Consider the following 23,354-nt stretch of genomic DNA (forward strand, 5'->3'; position numbering starts at 1 on the left):
TAAAAGAGTGGTCTTGAATGCATAGACTTTTGAAGTGAGTCAAAAATGGGGTCCATGTTTTAACTTTGCATTAATTTCTTTTACTCCTCCCAATGTGTTGTACACGTGTGACGATGGAAATCAACAACTTAATGGTGGATAAAGTGGGAATTACATAACTTTTGGCTGGTTTTTTTGGAATGTTCAATACTCTCAATGCAAAATGTACAATTAAATTAAGCTTGGAATTTTATTAAATTGACAAAAGTACCCTTGGTCGTCCTGGTCGCCCTCACCTTTCTATATAATAGAAATGTTTGTGGACATTGTTTCATTAAAACAAGCTCAATACGTATATTTTAATTGTATCAAAGGATTGTAGTGTTGACATTGTAATTTGTTAATCAATTGCCTTTTATTTTCTACTTATTTATAGTTCCTCCTTTTTTTAATGATTATTGTTTTTTTCCTCGTCCAATTTTTTCTTTTAATGCAAAATTTAACTACAACAACTTTTTTTCATGTGATAAAATCCCTCAACAACAACTTCTTCTCCTAATTAAAAGTAGTATTTGACTTTTATGAAATCCCAATCCCATATAAGTGAATGTTTTCACTTTTCAACCTTACATGCAATAACAGTCGGGAAAATGGATCTTTGTAAAAGTATTTAAAAATTGATGAAGTGTAATAGCATGCTAATAACGTCCAAATTCACTTTTCAAATGAGAAAGTACATACATAATCATATGTAATATAATTTATACAATTGTAAATTGAGGTTGAATTTGATAGAGAATATATAAAGACAATCAAGCAAATATTTTCATCTTCTATCTCTAACTCGAACTATTAGATGGGCATAAGGGCCTCAAATATTTTCATTAATTAATTATTATTTATCAAGCTCGATTTCTTCTCTCGAGCTCAAAACAAAATAAATGGGTGAGTTCTAGCATTACCTATTTGCTTTGAAAATATTTAAAAAACAAGAGCAATTAGCGAAACAATAAACTCACTTCATTTCAAATAAAAATCATTCAATATATACATAAACAAAACAAGAGATTTAATCCAAATTTCAAACATAGAATATTACCATAAACAAGATTTAGGTATCGAATAAAATAGTACATACTTAAGTATTTAATACGTAACAAGAGAATGGAAAAATGAGTAAAAGTTAAGAAATTCCTTATCATAGTCTTCAAATCTTGACTCCCAAGTGTGGGTGCAAGCTCAGCCAAAAATGAAAGATATTTCCTCCGAAATCATAATTTTACAGATCCCATTTTTCCTATCAAAATAACCATATCTTTTAATTTGCTCATCTGGCCAGTCTTTGTGCTTCTAGCTACTGTATGTTCTCATTTTCCTCAATTTGGCTTCTTTTATGACTTACTTTTTATTTGGTTTCTTCACGTCCATTTTTATTTAAATCACATAAACCCATAAAATAGAAGTAAGCCACAGTAAATGGACTCTTTTCTCAATTAAACATAACAAAAATCTAAGTATCCAGAAAGGAAAGATAAGTTGGTAAATAATTAATTTATCACATATCACTACAACAAAAACAACTTTTAGCGACAACAAAAATAGATATTAATAAAGAGTGCTAAAATCTTTACCGGCATTAGTTAAGTGTCATTGGAACCAATGTCGCTAAAGGCTTTAGGGAAATACACAAAGAGTGTTAATTATCGCTTAAAATACATATTTAGTGGCAATTAAGCTATTGCCGCTAATGATCATTTTTAATATAGTATATCGTAGTTCATCTATGAGATTCATATGACATTATGTGATTTACTTTTTTAGAGCAAATTTGATAATTTAATAACTAGTAATTCACACTATTCATTATGTGAATTACTGGTTATAAATCATATTTCATGATTTTCAAAAAAGTATATTCAAAAATGAATATTATTCCAAATAATCTTTGCAAGAATTATAACCAAACATGATTCCATCTTCAATTTCAATTTCAAAAAAATTATATAAAGAAAAAAGACATTTCAAATTTATGACCAAACGTCGGGTCGTTTGGTAGAGTGCGTAAAAATAATGTTCAATAAAGTGTATTAGTAATATTTGAATTAGTAATGCGTGTAATAACTTAGTTATGCTTGCAGTAGTTATGCATAGATTATTTCTTATGCATTGTTTGGTTTGGTGTATTAAAAATAGTATGCATTGTATAAAAATATTTAGTTATAAAAATATCCTCCACAATTATGGTGGAAATGATGTAAAAGTACTTTTGAAGGGTAATTGAATCTTTAACCATGCTAATGCATACATTAAATCCCTTTGTATTAGTAATACCTAGAAATCTATGGTATTAATAATACAATCTTCAATACACAATAGAGTTTATAACTAATACTTGCATTAGTTATACATAAAATGAAAAAGTGTATTAAACAAGGGACTACTAATACATAGAGCTAATGCATGCACTATTTTTACTAGTACACTTTACCAAGCGACGTAATTTCTCTAATAGTTTAAGTTTTTTACGAGACAATATGCATAATTTAAACCTACACTTCCTCTACTCATTCTTAATTAAATGTTTTTTTGTTTTTATTTTTATTTTGAGAAATAAATGCGCCCACGATGTCTAATTAACCAAGCATAAAAACTTTTTTTCAGATTGCCACTCCTTGAACGTACTACTAAACTTGTGTACTGCATTTGTTAGTCAACTGTACTTGCAGTTTTAGTAGTACCATCTCAATTCTTGGAATTTTTCATTGGATATCTTTAATTAAATTATCCATTCGTCTTTAAAATATCAATGCATCCTTCCTATTTGCTATGCGTGTGGTCAACTAGTTAATTATCCTCCAATTATTTCAACCTAGGAATAGTACTTAGTAGTTTAATTTGTACAAGAAAATCATTTTAATCATGTAATTGTTACGTAATTTTGTTACATAAAATTGACTCAAACTCGATTTTTGCATCTAACTAATGAAGGTAGACATGTCTTTTTCATCCTTGTATTTGTCAATAATCATGATTAATTAAGTAATAGATGTTTGTACTTTGACTTTTAAATGCCAAGGTAAAATTGTCTAACATAAGATTTTTTTACACTATTCAAGTCACTTAAAAGCATATATATATATATATACATAAACTTTTGAGATTTGTACTATTGAAAATAAAAAAATCACGACAAATAAAAATGACATGATAATATAAAATTTTCTTAGGCTAGCCGTATATATAACTGAAGCTCTTTCTTCGTTTTTTTAAAAAAAAATTTATGCTAACATTTTGCTACTCAGCAACAGCAAGGATAAGAATTACAAAGCCATAGCAAAACTATCACAATTTGCTATCTAATTGAAACTCAGAAATAACTAGCAGAACAAAACAAATAAGCTACTATTAGAATACACAAAGTTGTTGAATATTTTCCCTTATCCCCAAAGAAGCTCTAACATTACAAGTGTATTATGCTATTTTGTGACATTCCAGTTGCCTTCAAAGATGCTTAGATTTCTCTCCAATGATACATTCTGCATAAATCTCCTAGTGAATTCACAATGAACAATTAAATAAATGATCTGCTTCGGTATTTCTCTAGCATTGATTATCCTTGTTACAATATAATCCACGAAGCGTGTTAACGGATAGCAACACCAAAGAGAGAATGGTTCTTGATATAGTAGCTATGGATTCATCTGATCCACAATTTATCTTGTTGATGTGCTACATTTTTTTACAATGAAAATTTTGTTCCACAAATGAATATTGATTAGATTCAACTTTCCTGCAGATTTAGGGACACCTGTTTTGTGATACTGTTAGATACAGACCAAACATAACTTCTACGTGATAGACCAGTACTCTAATTGAACATCAAGGAGCACAGATTGGACAAGTTAGAAGATCTTTTCTTGTCATAAGGAACACAATAACAACCACAATGTAGTCATTAAAGAGTTCTGTAATAGTTTATATACTTTCTTTTGTATTGTTTTTCCATAGGTAGGTCAACTGTCCAATCATATACTCCTTTATGTGTCGTCTAATTTATCATTATCAAGATTTGCAATTGTTAACTTTCACATGACCTATGATTATTTCGATCAGTTATCCTCGGTCTCTAGCCATGGTAGATATATATCACCTCAAAATTGGGCGTATGTAAACAAGCGTACGAGAGCCAAGAGAGAGATGATTTCAACTTAAACCCTCTTTTAACTTGTCAAAAGTGGTAAAGTGGCTCTTCCTTTTAGTTGAAAGGCAAATATATAAAACACAAGTTCACTAGTACTGCTATTCACCCTAAAAAAAAACTTAATTAAAAAACTAAGGAAATAATACAATTTGAGAAAGTCCACGCAAGGGAATTAGCTAAAATCAATCATAATAGGTAAAACAAAAGGCATGAAGCATGTTGTTCCTCTTCAACACACTCTTCTATATATACACATAACATCTCTTCTATTGTGATAGCTAATTAATTTCAACAAAAAAAGATCATAAAGTTTTTGCGAAGATGGGGAGCAAGACTATTTTGAATGGTTTTGTGTTGTTGGTGTTTGTTGGATGGCTTTTCATATGGGTAATGTTACCTACACCTACTTACAAAAATTCATGGACTCCCCATCTACTAATCAACCTCGACTCTACATATTTCAGGGAACAAGGTAATTAATTACTATATATATTGGATATACTTACTTCTTCCTCTTTGATCAATTTCCATGAATCCGAATTCTGACCTAACCCTAATAAACTTTGCACTAATTGTCTCAATTTACAGGGATAAATCTTCTTTTATTTACATTTCCCATAATGTTGATAGCCGCTGTGAGCTGTGTCTATCTTCATCTTTACAGCAAGTCAACTTCTGATCACAGGTTAATTAATTACATAATTATTAATGATCATCTTCGATATATCTCTTTTAACTAACATATAATTATATTGTTCTACTGCAGTAGTACTAATAAAGGGCGAGAATATTTTGGTTCATGGAGACGGCCACGGCTCGTGATGGAATCTCTTGGAATTGTAAACGCCGTTGAACTTATTTTTGCTGCTATGTTTACCCTTCTTCTTATTTGGTCTTTAGCCAACTACATCTATATCAGCTATCGTAATCTCTATATCATGAATCCCGCCGAAAAAGTGTAAGTCATGGTCGATGATCTAACTCATTGTTTTTCGTATGGTCACTCAACTACTAGTTACTGATATAAATATTTTTGGGTCAACAATTTTTAGGTGGATGACGAAGTTTAGAAGTGTAGCATTGAGGCTTGGGTATGTTGGGAATGTTTGCTATGCGTTTTTGTTTTTCCCAGTGACTCGATTGTCGTCAATATTGCCGCTGGTGGGGCTAACTTCGGAATCAAGCATCAAATATCACATATGGCTAGGCCATATATCTATGGCCCTTGCAGTTCTTCATAGTGTTGGATTTGTCATATACTATGCTGTGTCTAATCAAATGATACAGGTAATTTCTTTAGGGTTAATTCTGTTTTATCTGAATTCATTATTTTTTACTCGAATTCATGTATATACATGTATAAAGAGAAAATTTAAAACGCATACATAAAATAAGACCATAATCAATTATCACTCGAGATCCTGAATTTTTTCATGGATCAACCAAGTGATTTTTTTTAAAAGGGGTTTTAACGCTACACAACTTTCCAATAACTCACCACAACAAAAAATAACCCTAGTTTTTATATTTTAACAAATTTTAGCCAAAACAATCGCGGTATAATTTGTGTGTATATATTATACATAATTTTGCAGATGATAGAATGGAGCAGTTCGTACGTATCGAACGTAGCTGGAGAAATAGCGACTTTGGTTGCAATAGCAATGTGGGTTACAAGTTTGTACAAGATAAGGAGAAAGATGTTCGATTTATTCTTCTACACACATCAACTATATACTCTCTACATCATCTTCTACCTTTTGCATGTTGGAGTTGCCTACACATGCATGATCCTACCTGGGATTTTTCTCTTCCTTATCGATCGATATTTGAGATTTTTACAGTCTAAAAGAAGTGCTAGATTAATTTCTGCACGACTTTTACCTTGTAGCACTTTTGAACTCACCTTTTCCAAGAATCCAGGTAAATTTATACTCCAATATTCCTCCTCTATTAATTTATAGATTGGTCTTACTTTTTTTTTTTTTTAGTCTGATCGAAAAAAAATATCACTTTCTATATTTAACAATTTTGTAATTTTAGTATCACACATAACATGTTTAAAACCTCAAAACTATATTCAAAGAACATAATTTTGATATATTATATACAATTTTTAATTTAAGATCATAAAATTTTAAAAAATATTTTAGTTTCTTAAAATTCATGCTTAATTAAACAAACTAACACTGTCACGTATATTCTTATAATTACCCAAGCATGTTAATTTTTTCAAGATGTTAGTTAAAGAAGATTGTCTCTTTCATCAACATACATGATACATGTGAATCTATTTCCTTTTTCGCTCGATGATACAGGAATGATTCTTTTCTAAATTTGAAATAATTTAACTTAAACTTTTTCATAATTAATGAGAAGGTTTTATACACCAAATGCTATAGCATAATAAGTAGGTGTTTGGCCCTAGAATTATGAAACTCAAATTTGTGTTTATGAATTGTCAACAAAACCTCAATTTCAAACTTCAAATTCTTCAAGAAGTCGGATTTGAAATATCAAGTTGTGTTTCCATTTTTTTTTAAATGATAAACTTGACCCGATAAGTTTATATTTTACAAAAAAAATCGATAACGATTTAAATTTAACAAAAAAAATCCCACGTTCGACATGAAAGGTTGTTCATATCATATGAGGGGTTTTTTTTTATAAAAAAAACCCGCTAATTACTATATATTGTCAATTTATTGAACCAATGTATTTTTTATAATAGCATTTACTGATAAAAAATAACATTGAAATACTCAATTTATTAATAAAACGTATTTAAACATTCTGATACCTTATTTATCAACTATATTTTACTCAAATTTATGATTTGAAATCATATCCAGACCGACCTTATTATCACTCCATTATTATTGAACTTTATTCCCAATTAATTAAATATGTTCACGCACATTGAAATTAGCAGTAGTAGTACACTAGTACTAATAGTAGTACTACATATGCTAGTTAAGGATGTACAAACGTACTTATATATTTTTTCACATTATTACAGCATTAACGTACAACCCTACAAGCATCTTGTTTGTGAACGTGCCAAGTGTATCCAAGTTGCAATGGCATCCATTTACTATTGTTTCAAGCAGTAATTTGGAGACAGATAAACTAAGTGTTGTAATTAAATGCATGGGAAGTTGGAGTCAAAAATTAGAAAAACAGCTTTCTTCTTCTCCTGATCGTCTTCAAATCTCAACAGAGGGACCCTATGGACCTTCATCATTTCATTTCTTAAGGTAACTAATTAATACTTCAGTGTCTCAATTTATGTGACATTTTATATTTTTCGAGACAAAGAATCTATTATTTTTTAGAAACTATTTAAAAAGTATTATAATTAGTTTCAATAATTATTAAATATGAAAAATTGCTGTTGATTTATATTCAAAAATGTTTTTTTGATAACATAGTCTTTAAGCTACTAGAACGAGTTAAATTACATTAGTAGTGTAAAATATTCTTTAATTAGTACTATGTGTATAGTAATTTTCATTGATTTAACAAACGCAATGTGACATATATATTTCAGTCGAGAATGCTTGGTGATGGTTAGTGGAGGAAGTGGAATTACTCCCATGATTTCAATATTTCGAGAGCTCATTTACAGAAGTACACTTCAACCAAACACCAAAGTACCAAAAGTCATCCTAATTACATCCTTCAAGAACACAACCGATCTCACAATGCTTGATCTCTTGCTCCCTATCTCCACAACTCCTTCCAATATCTCCAATTTAGATTTCCAAATCGAAGCTTATATCACTAGAGAAAACGAACCACAACAACACGATCATAACAACCAGCTGGAATTAGCTTCCAAGTCGAAACAACAACTACTAGTGTTCAAACAAAATCCGAAAGACTCTCCTATTTCAGCAGCACTCGGGAAAAGCAGCTGGCTCTGGCTTGGCGCGATAATTACTTCGTCATTCTTCATGTTTCTCCTTTTGTTAGGCCTCGTTACGCGTTACTCCATATATCCAATTGAACGCGATGGGAAATTGTATCATTACAGCGCGAAAATTATTTGGGATATGTTTTTGGCTTGTGCTTCGATATTTATTGGCACTAGCGTTATTTTTATGTGGCAAAAAAGGGAGAATGAAATTGAAGGGAAACAAATTCAGAATGTGGAAATTCCTACTAATCCTACAAATTCACCTGTTGGTAATTTATGTTGTACGGAAAGGGAGCTGGAAAGCCTTCCTCAACAGTCAATTGTGCAAGCTACTAAGGTGCATTATGGTGCTAGACCTGATCTAAAAAGTAAGTTTACTAGCTAATTATTGATACTTCTGATAATACATATATGTGAATAATTTTATTTATTTATATATGATAATTAGTATAATTAAGATTTTACACTATCGATATTAATGTGGTTTAACCTGTTATAGAAGATTACTTGTTTTATACTTCTTAAATTACTGGTAATTCTATTGATTATGAACAATTATAATATGTAATAATTAGTTTTGCAAGTGTTTACTTAAAGTTGAACTACACTCACCATCTTCTTGAAATATTTATAAGTACAAGAGGAACTTATTAAATTCTATATGCACAATATAATTTTTTGACGAAAGACTAGCACACACATTATATTTATAGTCTTGAAATATTTGTAATAAGAGGAACTTATATTATTTGAATTGAATGCAGGAATACTTTTTGGTTGCAAAGCATCAGACGTTGGAGTTGTAGTTTGTGGGCCAAAGAGCATGAGACATGAGGTTGCCAATATATGTGCTTCTGGCTTGGCACAAAACCTACATTTTGAGTCTATCAGCTTTAATTGGTGATGCTCTCTGCTTGCTTCTACCACAAAAAACAAGGACGTATGTATTGTCTTTTACTATAGTTTTTTCTGTTTTCTTTGGCTTTTGGATTATTTGGTTGTGTGCAAGTTTCTGAAATATGGTTTAAAAAGTTGTGTTGTACAGTATATATAATCTGGTCAAAAGTTGTATAAAATGAACATGTTTGCTTGAAAGGTTTATCTTTGTAATTGAATTTGAATGTAATTAAGTGTAATTACTATTTATACAGTTTGATATATTTAAATTTTATGTTTATTATATCTTTTATAATAGTGCACTCATCCTTTCAAAAACCTGGATCCGCCTTTATTTTACTGCCTCGCCTTCACTTTGTTCTTCCACCACTTGCACTTTCTTTTCCTTCACCACCATTAAAAATAAATTTTGTTTGTAATAGATTAACTTAAAACTTACTGTTATATACATGTAACATATTAAGGGGAAAAAATAAAATAATAAACAATGTTCTTCCATTTCTTGGGCCAACTGTCACATGAATGACTTCTAAGAAGAACGAGAAGTACACTTATTTGTAGACTTAATTAAGAGGTAAGAATATGCAAAAGTTGTATAAATTAAAGTTGTATAAATGAACATGTTTGCTTGAAAGGTTTATCTTGTAATTGAATTTGAATATAATTAAGTGTAATTACTATTTATACAGTTTGATATATTTAAATTTTATGTATACTATCTTTTATATTAGTGCACTCATCCTTTTGAAAACCTGGATCCGCCTTTATTTTACTGCCTCGCCTTCACTTTGTTCTTCCACCACTTGCACTTTCTTTTCCTTCACCACCATTAAAAATAAATTTCGTTTATAATAGATTAACTTAAAACTTACTACTACAGATGTAACATATTAAGGGGGAAAAAATAAAATAATAAACAATGTTCTTCCATTTCTTGGGCCTACTGCCACAATGACTTCTAAGAAGAACAAGAAGTACACTAATTATTTGAAGACTTTAAGAGGTAAGAATGTGAAACAGTGGCATGAATTGCTGCCCCAATTGGATAAACCTAACAAGGGGTATTTTTGAACTATTTAGGTAATAACAGAAATATTTTTGTATTGGTAGTAGAAGGAAGGATAAAATTGAGAGTTTTTCAGAATTTAATTTAATTTTCCCATGTACTAAAAAAGTTACAAACCTTTTGAAGAATAAATCGAATCTAGGAAGAACTATGGTTCCCAAATCAATATGTCAAAAATGTTGATTTTGTAAAGAAACAATATTTGAATCGACTATTTCACTTCCGTCTATGCTTGTACCAACGTTGATATTAAAAAATTCTTATTTTTTTCTGCATTCAATACATAAGCATAAACTATTATCTTAATATAGTCTAAACAAATACTAATGTTTTCCTTCATACCAAACAAATCCTTTAACCATTGAACTATGGTCCAAGTTTGAGTTTGAAATTCAAGTGTGTAACGTGAATAGGTAGATTTGCAAAAATAACGAGTCACTTGTCATGTTACTGCCAGGAAAACAAAGTTGATACGTATCTTTTCTTTTGGTAATTAAAACAAAATTGATATCATTTTGTCATTGTCATAATACAAAGATCCAAAGATGGAAAACTAGATGAGTAACTAGAAAACTTCAACTGAGCTTGATATCTGACATCAACCATCTGAGAGTTTGTCAGCCACTTTTTTGTCTCTTTGAATTATGGCTCTCTTCTTCAATTTGTTCTTAGTTGCAGCTATTTTGGCACTCTTGCTCATTAGCGCAAAGGAGCTGCTGGTGGTGAGACAAGCAAATCAAACTTCCTATAGATCTATCCTTACTCTGATATTCTAAAGATCAATGTTTCCAACATAAAGTCTGCTTTCAGACTTATCATCCAAAGAGTTATCAGGATCCTGCAATAACATTAAAAACAATTAATTATTAGTGGCCAGAATCACTATTACAAATGAAACACGGTAGAGTAACTCTTTTTTTTTGGTATAATCATTCTAGAGTAACATTTGTCTTTAGCAGGACAAAAAATGTTTTCCCAGAAAGAATCATTTTCTGGTGTTCGGTAAGATGAAAGTTTTTTTCCAAGGAAAATGACTTCCTTCACTTATTGGTGGAAGTCATTTTCCTTACAACTATCTTAACTTTTTACTTCATATTACTTGCTCCAACTAATACTTGCACATTTTTATTGATCTCTAAGACTCGATAGTTTCATCAAAACAATCTCTAATTTACAAATATTATTACTTATCTTTAATATATACGTTTTATAAAAAAAAAACATTTTCCAAGATGTTTTTTGTTTAAAAAATAAGAAAGGAATATTTTCCATGAAAATGACTTCCATTATACCAAATACAACCTAAATGTCTGTAATTATACTTTTTCACTGAAAATCTTTTAAGGAAATGTTCTAAATCCCTGAAAGCCAATGACGCACAATTCAAAACTCGGTGGATGATGGGCCCTCCCCTTTGCCCTTCTCCACTTAAATACCAGGCTTTCTATGCAACAGATTGCAAACACATAGAGTGTGTTTACCCAACATCACCAGTTGCATTCTTACCACTACAGAAAAGCCCTTGGGGGCTGATAATACTATAAAACTTCTGAAAGCAAAGGGTATTTTAACCATCAGCAGCATAAGCTGAGCACTCGTATAAACTAAATAATATTGGCCAAATTGAACCCCTATATTCAATATGAACTCACTGTGGAAGTATGATATATTCCTCTTCCAGCACCTTAGTGAAAGAGAGTTAGTTGTTCTGCTGTTGTAGTTGCTTTTCAATATTTTTTCATTCTTTTATTTTTGGGTGGAAGAGGATGTACCATGCAGAACAAATGAACCTGATAACCTGTGCAGCATCAATCCACAAGCAAAATAGAATATTGATGTCTAAAATACTGCAGCAGCATAAGACCTGCATTTACAAAGAGAGTTTTAGTTCAAAATACTCCAAATAAGTTCAGCTGCAACATAAATGATAATAAGTCACACACACTTTTTCCTGCATTGTCACCATGGAAAGGAAGATAAATTTCATGTGAACTTAAAAAACTCAGCACATTTCATCTTGTTTAGTAGGAATCTGATCCAAAACTTAATCCGATTTTAGAAAATCAAAACTGATAATAACAAAAAAGTGTTTATTGAATTAATAGTCCAGAAATTAAAAAACAAAGACAACTGGAGCTATGGGTAAAGACATGTTATTCAATAGCAATACGTAGAGAAAAATATAACCACCATTGCTAAAGCCTAAAGCTCTAGTTACATTTGTGCCCTACTATCCGACGTTTCATGGATTTGGGTCAGTTCACTGGATGTTTCTTTATTACTGGACTTGCTTACACTCAGTCCAATAAAGACTTTAGGCCCACCAATACTATAAAAAAAAATTGAGCTCTTTCACAGATGTTCATTTGAATTTTCTCTCTAATTCGTATTGTCTTTGTAGATCTAGAATGTCTCCATCAATCATGTCAAAGTATAAAAGTATAGAAATGAATGAATTTTTTATTTATCATAAAAAGTGTTGTAAATCCTTTTTCCAACAATAAGTGTTATATTCAAGATTCATTTAGTCAATTGTCTTAATATGATAACTATTTTGATATATGTTTTTAAAAAGTAATATGTTTTCTCAGGGATTAAAAAATAAATTTCATTGTTAATAATGTGTTTTATTCTTTTAGGCAAAATTATAATGTCTCTTTTCGAAGTCTTCAATCAATTTAATACTATCAGAAATTATAGTAACATTTTTGTGACCCATAAGTTAATGAGACAAATTTTTTTGCTATCTTTAAATATTATGTGTGTGATGTTGCAGAATCAATAAAATAAATGTCTTTATTATAGGATTTTAATTCAAAACTTACTTGAAATGGTAAAATCTCTTGCTGATAACGTATTAAAAATAATAAAGTTAGAAGAACATTATATTTATAGAGAAAGGTAGTGAGAAGAGAAAAGGATTATATGAAATTACAATGAATGAGACCCCTCTAAATTACAGGAAAACTAACTTGGTCACGAAATAATTAACCCTAACTTTTCTCATAAATGAATAGACATTCACAATAGTATATAAAATATTTTTATAACAAAAATGAAATAATATTACTAGTTAGAGTAAATTAGGTCCTATTTTAGCCTATCTATCAAATTATCCCCAGTCTAAACCAGTAATTATTCTTTCCTAATTGTCATCAATTTGTGAATTAACAAGATAGACAACAATTTTGCAGTCTTCTACAATGGTCCCAAGTTCATATCTAAGGTTGTGCGTTGGATCGGACAGAACCACCGGACTGGAATGGGACGGGTTGACCGGTTTGTTGACCGGTACCGGGATGAATCGGACCGGAATTATTGGGACAGATACTCGGTTCCGTCCCGTCCCACTATATACCGGGATGGAGCCGGAACGGATCGGAATGGGATAAACGGGATGACACATCTAGCTATTTCAAAAAATGATAAAAAAAAATTTAGTTATTTTTATTTTTTGAATTACGAAAATATGAATGTTTTTTTATTTTTCTAAGTTTAAATTAATAGTTTTGAAATTTAAAATGTAATTTTACTTAAGTTTTTGTTAAAGATATTTTTTTTTATTTTTTACTTATTAAGTTTGCAAGTTAAGTTTAATAAAGTTTTTTTAAAAAAATGTTTTTAGTTTATGTTTTCAAGATTTGAATCTTTTGAAGTTTATAAGTTATTACTTATTAATATGTTATAACTTATATTTATAACTTGTAATTTAAATAACTTAAGTTTGTAATTTTAAAAAATTAAATAAAAATAAGGATAAAACAATGACACAAATTAAAAAATATCAATCCAATTTATTTAAATTTGTATTACAAATTACAATTACAATTTACAACTATTAGTAGAGTGCATAATTTACGCAACCATCTTTTAGGAAAGGTTCTGTTTCAACTAAGCCTCAAATGTAATACTAATAGTTGTATAGTCCCATAAAGCCTTTCTCTAACTCAGTTATAGATTGACCGTAATCAACTACTGGTCTTGGTAAAGCTCGTTGACGATCTTGAAGTTTCATGCCATCGTCACTACCACATCCAATGGCTGAATCTATGAAAAGTTCATATTGACTATCTAACTTTGGAAGTCCTTGATTTCTCCGCTCAGCATTTATCCAATCTCTAAACAGCACTGATATCTCCAAAATGTCTTCTGCTAACGAATATTTGTGGTCTCCAATTTGAAATCTTGCCTAGCTCAAAGCTGCCTCCGAATCTACTGATGATCCTTGAATTGCAAGCACATCTTTCACCATCCTACTAAGTTTTGGAAATTGAGTTCCGCGATCCCTCCACCAATTGAGTAGTTGTGGTATACATTTCTCGTTTGTAATATTATCTGAACCCTGTTCAAGATATTTAACAAATTCATATTTATTAAATGAGTCAAGACCAAGTTTATGTTTCACTCTACCATTGGCACCTACTCGAGGCATAAACATTTGAGGATTTTCAACATTATCTAAGGAACAATATTTATCATACATTTCTTTAGAAAATAATTTTATACTATTTTGACATGTTACCAAATTAGGTTCTTCTTCTGGTTTAATATCTAAATTTTGATAAATGCATTCAACTAAAGCTTTTGCACCATATTCTTTATATTCAGGGTTGCAGTTAAATAAATTTGAGGGATAGAAATAAAATATTTCTTAAATTTTGTAATCACAACTTCAATAGCACTGGTAAATAATTCATTTGTTTTAAATTCAGAAAAGAGAGTTGAAATCTCACATATATGTATTAAAATTTTAGAAATAGTAGGATAATACATTCCAGAAAAAAATTTAGTAGCATCATAAAATGATTTCAAAAATATTCTAAGTTCATTTACTTCATCCCAATCACTATCATTAAGTTTAAATTCAGGATAAGTATTATGACTATTAAATTGCATAATAATAGGTTCTCTCTATATATAAGCAACTTCAAGCATATCATAAAAGGAATTCCATCTAGTTTTTACATGCTTCGGAACTTTTCTAAACAGAAGTTTACATGCAATACAAAGCTCTTTAAATTGATTAATTCTACTACTACTATGCATATGAAAAATATAAAAACAAACATAATCAACTTTATCACAATTTTCAAATAATTTCACACCGTCACTAACAACCAAATTTAATACATACGCAACACATCTAATATGAAAAATATATTTACTAATAGGACAAAGTTAGGTTGTAGCATATTAATAACATTTAAATTAACAGAAACATTATCTAAAGTAATATTAATGACTTTATCACAAAGACTGAGAAAATCTAAAATTTTCACTATAGTAATAGCAATATACATTCCAGTTTTTTTCTGTTGACAAATTTTATAACCGATAATTCTTTTTTGTAAATTTCAATTATAATCAATCCAATGCGCAGTATCAGTTAAATAATCAAAATCATTAGGACTACGACCCATATCGGTGGCAATAGCAACTCTACAATCCATTATTTCAAAATAGGCACGCAAATATTAATAATGTTTTTCTTGAAATTCAAAAATATCTCTTTTTACCATTCTTCTTGATAAACTTTTAAAACTAGGATTATATGTATCACGAATATATGCAATAAAATCCGGATGTTCTCCAAAACTAAAAGCCAAACCACAAACAACAACCATTTTAGCAAAATTTTCATGATCACGATCCTTATTATAGGTTCGATGTGTAAGAGGACCACTTGGGTTCGAAGTATTTAATTCACTTTGAATCATAATTCACCCTCTAGCCGATGCTCCAACGCTAGAATCTTCACAAACACCAAGAGAAGATAAATATGCAAACCACTCTTTTCTATGATTTTTAATCAGATATTTTTTTAATCCCCCTGTTGAACCTCCACTCCCACCAGATTTATATTTAAAATGTTGTTTACAAAGATTACATTTACTAAAAGTTTTTTCTTCATTCAAATAACGAAATTTCCACACATTTGATTTTAAAGTACGTTGTACCTTGTTCTTACCTCTAGTTGAAACAATAGGGGGACGATTAGTTCCAACCGGAGGATTGTCCTCTTGAGGTGGAACTTCAGTACTATTGAGGTCGGGACTAGTCGGTGTATCATCTAAATCTACTTCATCATTTTCTTGATAATTACCATAATGTCTTCCATAAACCTCTTCGGGAATTATAGGAATATCTATATTAATTTTTATAGGACCGGGATGGGAAAACTAGTTTCACTCACATGCGTAAATTCATCCGTATTCATTCTAACAAGAGGAAATTTAGATTTAGAAGAACTAAAACCTTTAAAAAAAAATTGTAAACATATTATTTACTCCGTGTACAATACATTTTTTACCTCCACTTTTTTTAGAAGACTCCATGATATAAAATTATAAATTATAAAATACGAAATTTAACAAGAACAAATAAAATATAATAAGAACAACTTGCAAATAATAAATACAATAAATAAATATAATATTAGAGAGTGGAACGAAGTTACCAAACGTTTGTGTAAAGAACAAACGATTATAATCGAAAATTGAAAAATTGATGTCGAAACTTGAAGTTTGAAGAAAATTCCACCCCAAAATTCACCAACTGATTATTGAAATCTTCACAATTACAAAATAATATGATTGAAATTTGGAACTTGAATCTTGAAACTTTGAGAAAGATTGAGAATCGAGAGAAATTAATAATTGTTAATTGTTAAATGCTGTAAATATGTAAATTGTAATTAAAAATATAAAGATAGGGATTATATATATAGTTTTTAGAAATTGTAATTATATGTTGGAAAATATTGTCGTTGGAATGGAATTGGAGACGTTGCAATGGAAAATATTGTCATTGGGGCAGTCAACAGTGGGGACTGGGAAAGGGGGCAGGTCAGCAGTGGTAGCAAGCATATTTTCAGCCTTTCATAAAAGTTGCCGCCTGGGGCAGTGGGAAAGGCTTTTCAACCTATTTTATTTTATTTTTTTATATAAAAATTATAAAATATAAATTAATTAATAAAATATAATTAATTGGATTATCGAATCGAAATCAGAATTTATTGGGATCAACCGGACCGAAATTATCGAGATGAAATTTTGATTTAGTTCCATCTCGAGTACTGGTTCACGGTGTCTCATTCCGTTCCGTAACCTACCGAACCGGAATGGTACCAGATCGGTATCGATACAACCCGGTCCGGTGCCCAGCCTTATTCACATCTGAACTCTCTCAATACTTTGGTAGCCAAGTATCGTATAGAAAATTGATTTATCTATTTTCTAGGTCAGAAAAATCCCTGTTTATAGAGATTTCTTCCCAGTACAAAAGGAGTAGAAAACCTAGTTTTTATTCTTTCTTTTCCCATAGAAATAGGATTCTGAGTTCTAATTAAATATAGGCACTATAGGGACCAGATAATTAATTACTGAGCCTTCCTATTTTGGAAATAATTTCAAATAGTTAATTTGGATTATTCTAACCATAAGAAATTACAAATCATTCCACTAGAAATTCGTAATTGCACTCTTCTATTTATATTTCGAAATTTCCCTTTAAACACTTATGTAATTCCTCATGTTACGATTACATATACTAATCAATAAATTAAATTACCGACGAATTTAATTTAATGATTAATTTCCTTTAGAGCACTACTTTAACTTATTTCATATGTCGGATTCATAAACCAACTCGCAAGGTTTGACACGATGAAAACTTATAAGTTTCTCAAAAAAGCATATCAATCAGTCTTTATCAAGAGACATGGATTCCATCAACTAACTTATTATTTCACCAATATATATATTATTATCATCCAATCTACTAGGCATATTGACTCATCTCAGATTCTCATATTTTAATAAAGGCTTAAGTCATCCATAGCCCCTTAAGGTTGTCCGCATAATTCGTTTAAATACCTCAACTAACCCTTGTACATATTGAACACCTATGCCCCTTAAAATTGATACATATTTGACATTTTTTGACAATCAGCCGAAAATAAGAGAAGTGTGTACTACACTCGATGTGAAATGGCAACTTGATGAATTAAATGATGACATGTGACATTTGAATCAAAAAATTTATTAAAAAAATGATATTCTAAAAAGAAACTATTTTAATATATTTAACTAACTAAAAAAATTTAAAAAGAATTTTCTAAAAAAACCCACCCACCCCACATTTTCTTGTCTAGTGAAATCCCAACCGTAACATTCTCAATCTATTTTTCAACTATAATTTTTTTTTCTTCATTTAGTTTGGTATGAGGAAGATGAATAAGGTTTATCACCATGTCCGAAAAAAATGGAGTTACCTAAAATATTTTTCTGAATTTCATAACTGATGCTTTCTGGAGTTGAAGAACTCTTCGTTTCTTTTTAACTATCAATTTTAGTTAATTGATGTGATTCTTTATTATTGAATTATATTGACATAAGTATATGTTCGAAATGAAACCTTGTTGAAAAATATAAAATTTTGCCAGAAAATGATGGTGATAAGGGGGAGGGAGTGGTGGAAAAAGAAAAGAGAGAGAAGAAAAGGGTGGATGGCAATAGAGGCGACAGCAGCGACGTCGCCGAAAATTAATGGAGTTGGAAAAAATATTACAGCTAAAGAAGAAACAGAGAGCGGAGTATAAGATGAAGAAGACGACTTCCTTTTCTATTTTAAAAAATAAAATATTTTCCTTTTTTTATTAATTTAGGTATATAAGTTAGTGGAATTTTTTTTATTTTGAACAGTTCTACGCGCTTAAACAGAGTGAAACAAACATTTTTGACATGTCAGCATTTTGTGTCTAATAGGAATGATTTTTCAACAAATAAGGTGTTCAATAGGAACAAAGGTAGGTTAAAGTGTTTAAGTGAAATATGCAGACAACTTTACGGGGCCGTATATGACTTAAGTCTTTAATAAATCAAAACGATAATTAATATATACAGATCATAATAGTTATATCAGGATTAAGAATACAAGTACATTTAATAGTTTAGAAAATATGCTTTTGTCCGTCAGTCTAAAGCAACTATCTCTACTTGGTCTCGTTCAACACATACAAAATGCACTAGCACAAGAAGTTGGAACTATACCGTTTTCATAATCTAGATAAATTATATATAATCTTGTGCAACAATCATACCGATGACATGTCCAATTTTCATCCTAGATTGTGAACAAAAATCTTTATACTTATAAGAACCGGTGATTTAATCCTATATATATAAGCTAAAGGATTAAGTCATCTACAGCCCCTTAAAATTGTCTGCATAGTTCACTTAGACACCTTAATTAAGACTTGTACCTATTGAACACTTCTAGAAATTTGAATTGATACCATTTGAGCAATTTTTGCCTACATAACACTTTGAGTGTGATTCACCACTGATGAGCATGTGAAAGCCTTTAATTAAACATTTTCCAATTAAAAAAATCTCTTTCTTCTTCCTTGTGCTGGCCGCCATCACTTTCTTCAACAACCGTCATTGTCGCCGCCGCCATCATACGCTCTTTTTCTTTTTTCATATTTTTCTCTAGCCACTTCACCTCCCTTATCATTACGATTATTTAGTTTTTTAGATTTGTCATTATCGCCGCCAACACATTCATTTCTTCCTCCTAATTTTGTTTTGACCAAGAAATAAAATTTATCATGAAATAGAGAACAAATTTCACATCCAATTCTACTGTAAAATAAAAAAATCAAGTGACTAACAATTTTATCTTAATCAAGATGAGAGTTGAGACCATGCTTAAATGAAAGTCATACCCTTCTAACAACATTGCCATAAAGCAGAGGGAAGTACTTTCCTAAAGAATTAATGTTTACCGGATAAACTCTGTCAGCTACAAGCATTGCAACTTTATTGTTATGATCATATTTGTTACAACTTTATAGGGCATTTGATAAGCTTAAAAAAGGCTAGAGTTAAGAAATCATGTTAGTAATAAAGTTTCAATTTATTGCAGAAGATCATATTAATATGTAGCTTGCAAAAGCACAATCAGTCGTCGCACAGGTCATATTCTGACAAATCCTGTGTCATGGTCGGTGGAGGTGACAATTTTTTTGGTTTTGTTAATACTAGTCCACAAGTGTCCCCTTGGGATGCACAGATTGGAAGTGTTAGTGCTGCTAAAATTTGCCTTATCATATTCAGCATCTTGGGATGCACCGACTGAAAAAGCCTCTGACAATTTTCTTTTCCTTGAAGATACGAGAAAAAATGTCACAACTTCTAATATTTGGACATTCGTGGTTCGCTTTTGAAGAACCTGGAGATGCAGTAATTGGAAAAGGCTGCAATGAAATTAAGTTGCCTCTTATACTGTCGAGTCTCTACTTTTGATGAAAATGATACAAGTGAACAACAATAAAGATTGATAGTGCAATATCTATCAATGACACTACAACCACCAGAGTAACTATGAATCGAGGATTTGGTTTCTTTCTGATGTATACTGAAGACTAGAGAAACTCTTATTGTCAGGCTTAATATCAGGCCAAGGTTCCAGGAGGACAATTTGATCCAATCAGATATTGGTTACCTTCAATCCTTAAGATGCTTATAAATTAAATGTTGATGGAAATTACCCACTGAAATAATTATCTTTAACGTTTAGTTCATGCAGATGAAGATCACTTAATATTAGAACCGATCCACTTAACATGTTGTTCTGAAGGTCTAATCTACTTAGACTAATCATATTTTGGAATGTAAGAGGTAGAGTTCCACTGAAGTTATTGTGTGAAACATCCAGGATAGTTAAATTCACGTAAACACCAAATATGTCTGGCAATTCTCCAGATAGAAAGTTGTGACTCAAATTAAGGTGTTTGAGATATGTCATTGAAGTCAGTGTATGAGTAAGGCTTCCAGTGAAGCTATTATGTGCCAAATTTAAATCTACTAACGTAGGCGGCAAACTATCCGATAAGTGCCTATCAATGTTGTTTGAACTCAAGTCAAGCTTCTTCAGGTGTACCTGATTCTGGAGGTCAATAATTTGATCTTCAAAATTACTCGATAAGTTCAATCCTGCAAGATTAATATCAACTACGTTCGATGTCTGGCATGAAATTTCCAGCCATATATCCTCTCAAGATCTACCAGTGGTAAAATTCCAGCTAAGTAGCCGGATAGGATTATTGAGAGCTTCAAACAAATCAAGCAGAGCGATCAACTGATAGTCCTTTTGAGCAAGGGCAGAATTAATGAACACACTCCACATCACATAAGTTGCACCATCATGAGTATATGATTAGCCGCCATACAGGTTTCGGTCAAGACACTTTTAAGGGGCACAGACTGGAACGACAACGAGCCAAAAAGAGCAACGACTTCTTAAATCAATTTAGACTCGAGTTGCAGAAAAATGAATAAAATCGAAAGCAAGTAACCTTTTGTAAGCTATTACGAATCAGAAGATACGAAGGCTCATTCGTTGTGTTGTTTTTGTGAAGTTGAAGAGTAGTTTGATAGCTAAAGGAATGAGTTTTTTTTGTAAAGATGAAAGAGTTTGATAGGTGAAAAAATTATAATAGTTTTTTTTGTAAAGATGAAAGAGTTTGATAGTTGAAGGAGTTCTAGTTCTTTTTTGTAAAGATGATACAATACTTGCTAATGAGTGATTTAGTGTTTTTCTGTCTACTCATTTTTTGTGTATTGAAGGAAATTTTTGAATGTTAATGGAAAGTAAAGTTGTCAAGATGGGCTAGCCTACCCCATTCGGGCTAATCCATATAGGCTTTGAAATTTGAGGGGTCAGACCGGGCTAGCCCATTTTTGGTGTGAGTCTAAAAATGGTCGGCCTAGCCCACATAAGTGTGAGCTACAGGCTTGCCGGTCCAGCCCTATTTTCTTAAAAGTATATATTTTTTTATAATTTTTTAAACAAAATTATAATTTTAAAATATTATCATAAATATTGACAAGATAATATTACATGGTGTTAGTGTTATTATTTGTTAATCAAATCCACAAATAAAATTATTTTTATAATATTTATTAAGTTTGATTTCAAGTAAAAACATAAATAACTAAATAAATAGGAAAAATCACTCCCCATATATATATATTTAAGGGGCATTATTACGGATTTTAAATTTACTTTTAAAATATTATTGCTTATAACATTTTAATTGCGGGTTATAACAAATCACTTTTTATATATAAATCAATTTAATTTCACTTTATTAAATAATTAGTCTTTAATAATTATATTTTTATTATTAGTTTTTGATATAAATAAAGAATAAATCATAATTATTTGTTTACACATTTTTAGGGATTTTACCTTGATTCTTGTTCTTTTTTTACTTATTTTTGTACTGTCTTCTATAATTATATTTTTATTATTTAAGTGATATAAATAAAGAATCAATCATAATTATCTCTTTTATGGATTTTACCTTAATTCTTGTTCTTTATTTACTGTCACACGTCATAAGAAAACGTAGAATTAATATCTCAAAAGGTCACTCAACTTTAGAAATTTATCTAGCAAAGTCACTAAACTTTATTTTGTATCAATAAAATCACTCAACTTAGGCCTTTACTGTCAAAATCTAAAGCCATCGTCGCCGTCTTTGTCTCAGTCATCGTCGCAGCTCTTGCGGCGACCACATGTACTCTCTTCCTCACCCGTCTTCATCTCCGTCGCATCGTGGCCACCAGATTTGATCGAAAAACCTCTTCGCAGTCGTGGCCAGATCCGACCCTCACCCGTCTCGTTCTTCTTCCACTAACCTGCGTCGTCTTTTTCTCAATCCATTGCGAATTAGTGGTCTCGGGCGATCACTGTCACCGCTGCTCTCTCCTTTCGCCCGGTGACTCAGTTGATTCAAGGAGGTGCCAATGTTAAGATCTGCTAAAGAAGATGCTAAGAGTGGGAAGAAGAAAGAAAAATGGATCGGACAGGGATGGAGATGAAATGGAAATGGCTAAAAAAGGAGGTGAGCCGATGGGCCGAGGAAGAAAGCTTTTTTTAGTTACTGTAATTATTTTTAAAACTTTCATTATTTTATTGTTTTATTTTTCTATTTTTAAAATATTTTTTTAGCTTAAATAGGATAGTCACTCGCCTTAACGAGAGTGAATTCACGCATTTTTGCCAACTCAACCATCTTGATGCCACGTAAGCCAAGTCAATGGTCAGAGGGGTTTGATAAGTTGTGTTTTATTAAGTTTAAGGGTTTAATTGATAAAAAGTTAAGTAGAAGGATTCACAATACAAACTCATACGAGTACAAGGGTCTACTAGATCATTTCGCCTATCAATAAAATTGCTCAATCAATTTCTTGTTAAAAACAATTCACACCACAAATAAATTA

The 23,354-nt window shown here is 30.7% G+C and overlaps 1 protein-coding gene across 1 annotated transcript; it reads left to right on the plus strand.

Moving 5' to 3' along the window:
* Nucleotides 1-4,483: 4,483 nt before the first annotated feature.
* Nucleotides 4,484-9,257, plus strand: LOC102589797 (ferric reduction oxidase 4-like). The gene is made up of 8 exons (XM_006353849.1): nucleotides 4,484-4,652; nucleotides 4,769-4,865; nucleotides 4,947-5,138; nucleotides 5,233-5,467; nucleotides 5,776-6,103; nucleotides 7,200-7,437; nucleotides 7,731-8,467; nucleotides 8,864-9,257. Exons 1-8 carry the CDS (start codon nucleotides 4,502-4,504, stop codon nucleotides 9,001-9,003), a joined length of 2,118 nt encoding a protein of 705 aa, XP_006353911.1. The 5' UTR covers nucleotides 4,484-4,501; the 3' UTR covers nucleotides 9,004-9,257.
* The last annotated feature ends 14,097 nt before the right edge of the window (nucleotides 9,258-23,354 follow it).

The sequence above is a fragment of the Solanum tuberosum genome, unplaced genomic scaffold (genome assembly GCF_000226075.1).
Source record: "Solanum tuberosum cultivar DM 1-3 516 R44 unplaced genomic scaffold, SolTub_3.0 scf00159, whole genome shotgun sequence".
In the NCBI taxonomy this organism is placed as follows: Eukaryota; Viridiplantae; Streptophyta; class Magnoliopsida; order Solanales; family Solanaceae; genus Solanum; species Solanum tuberosum.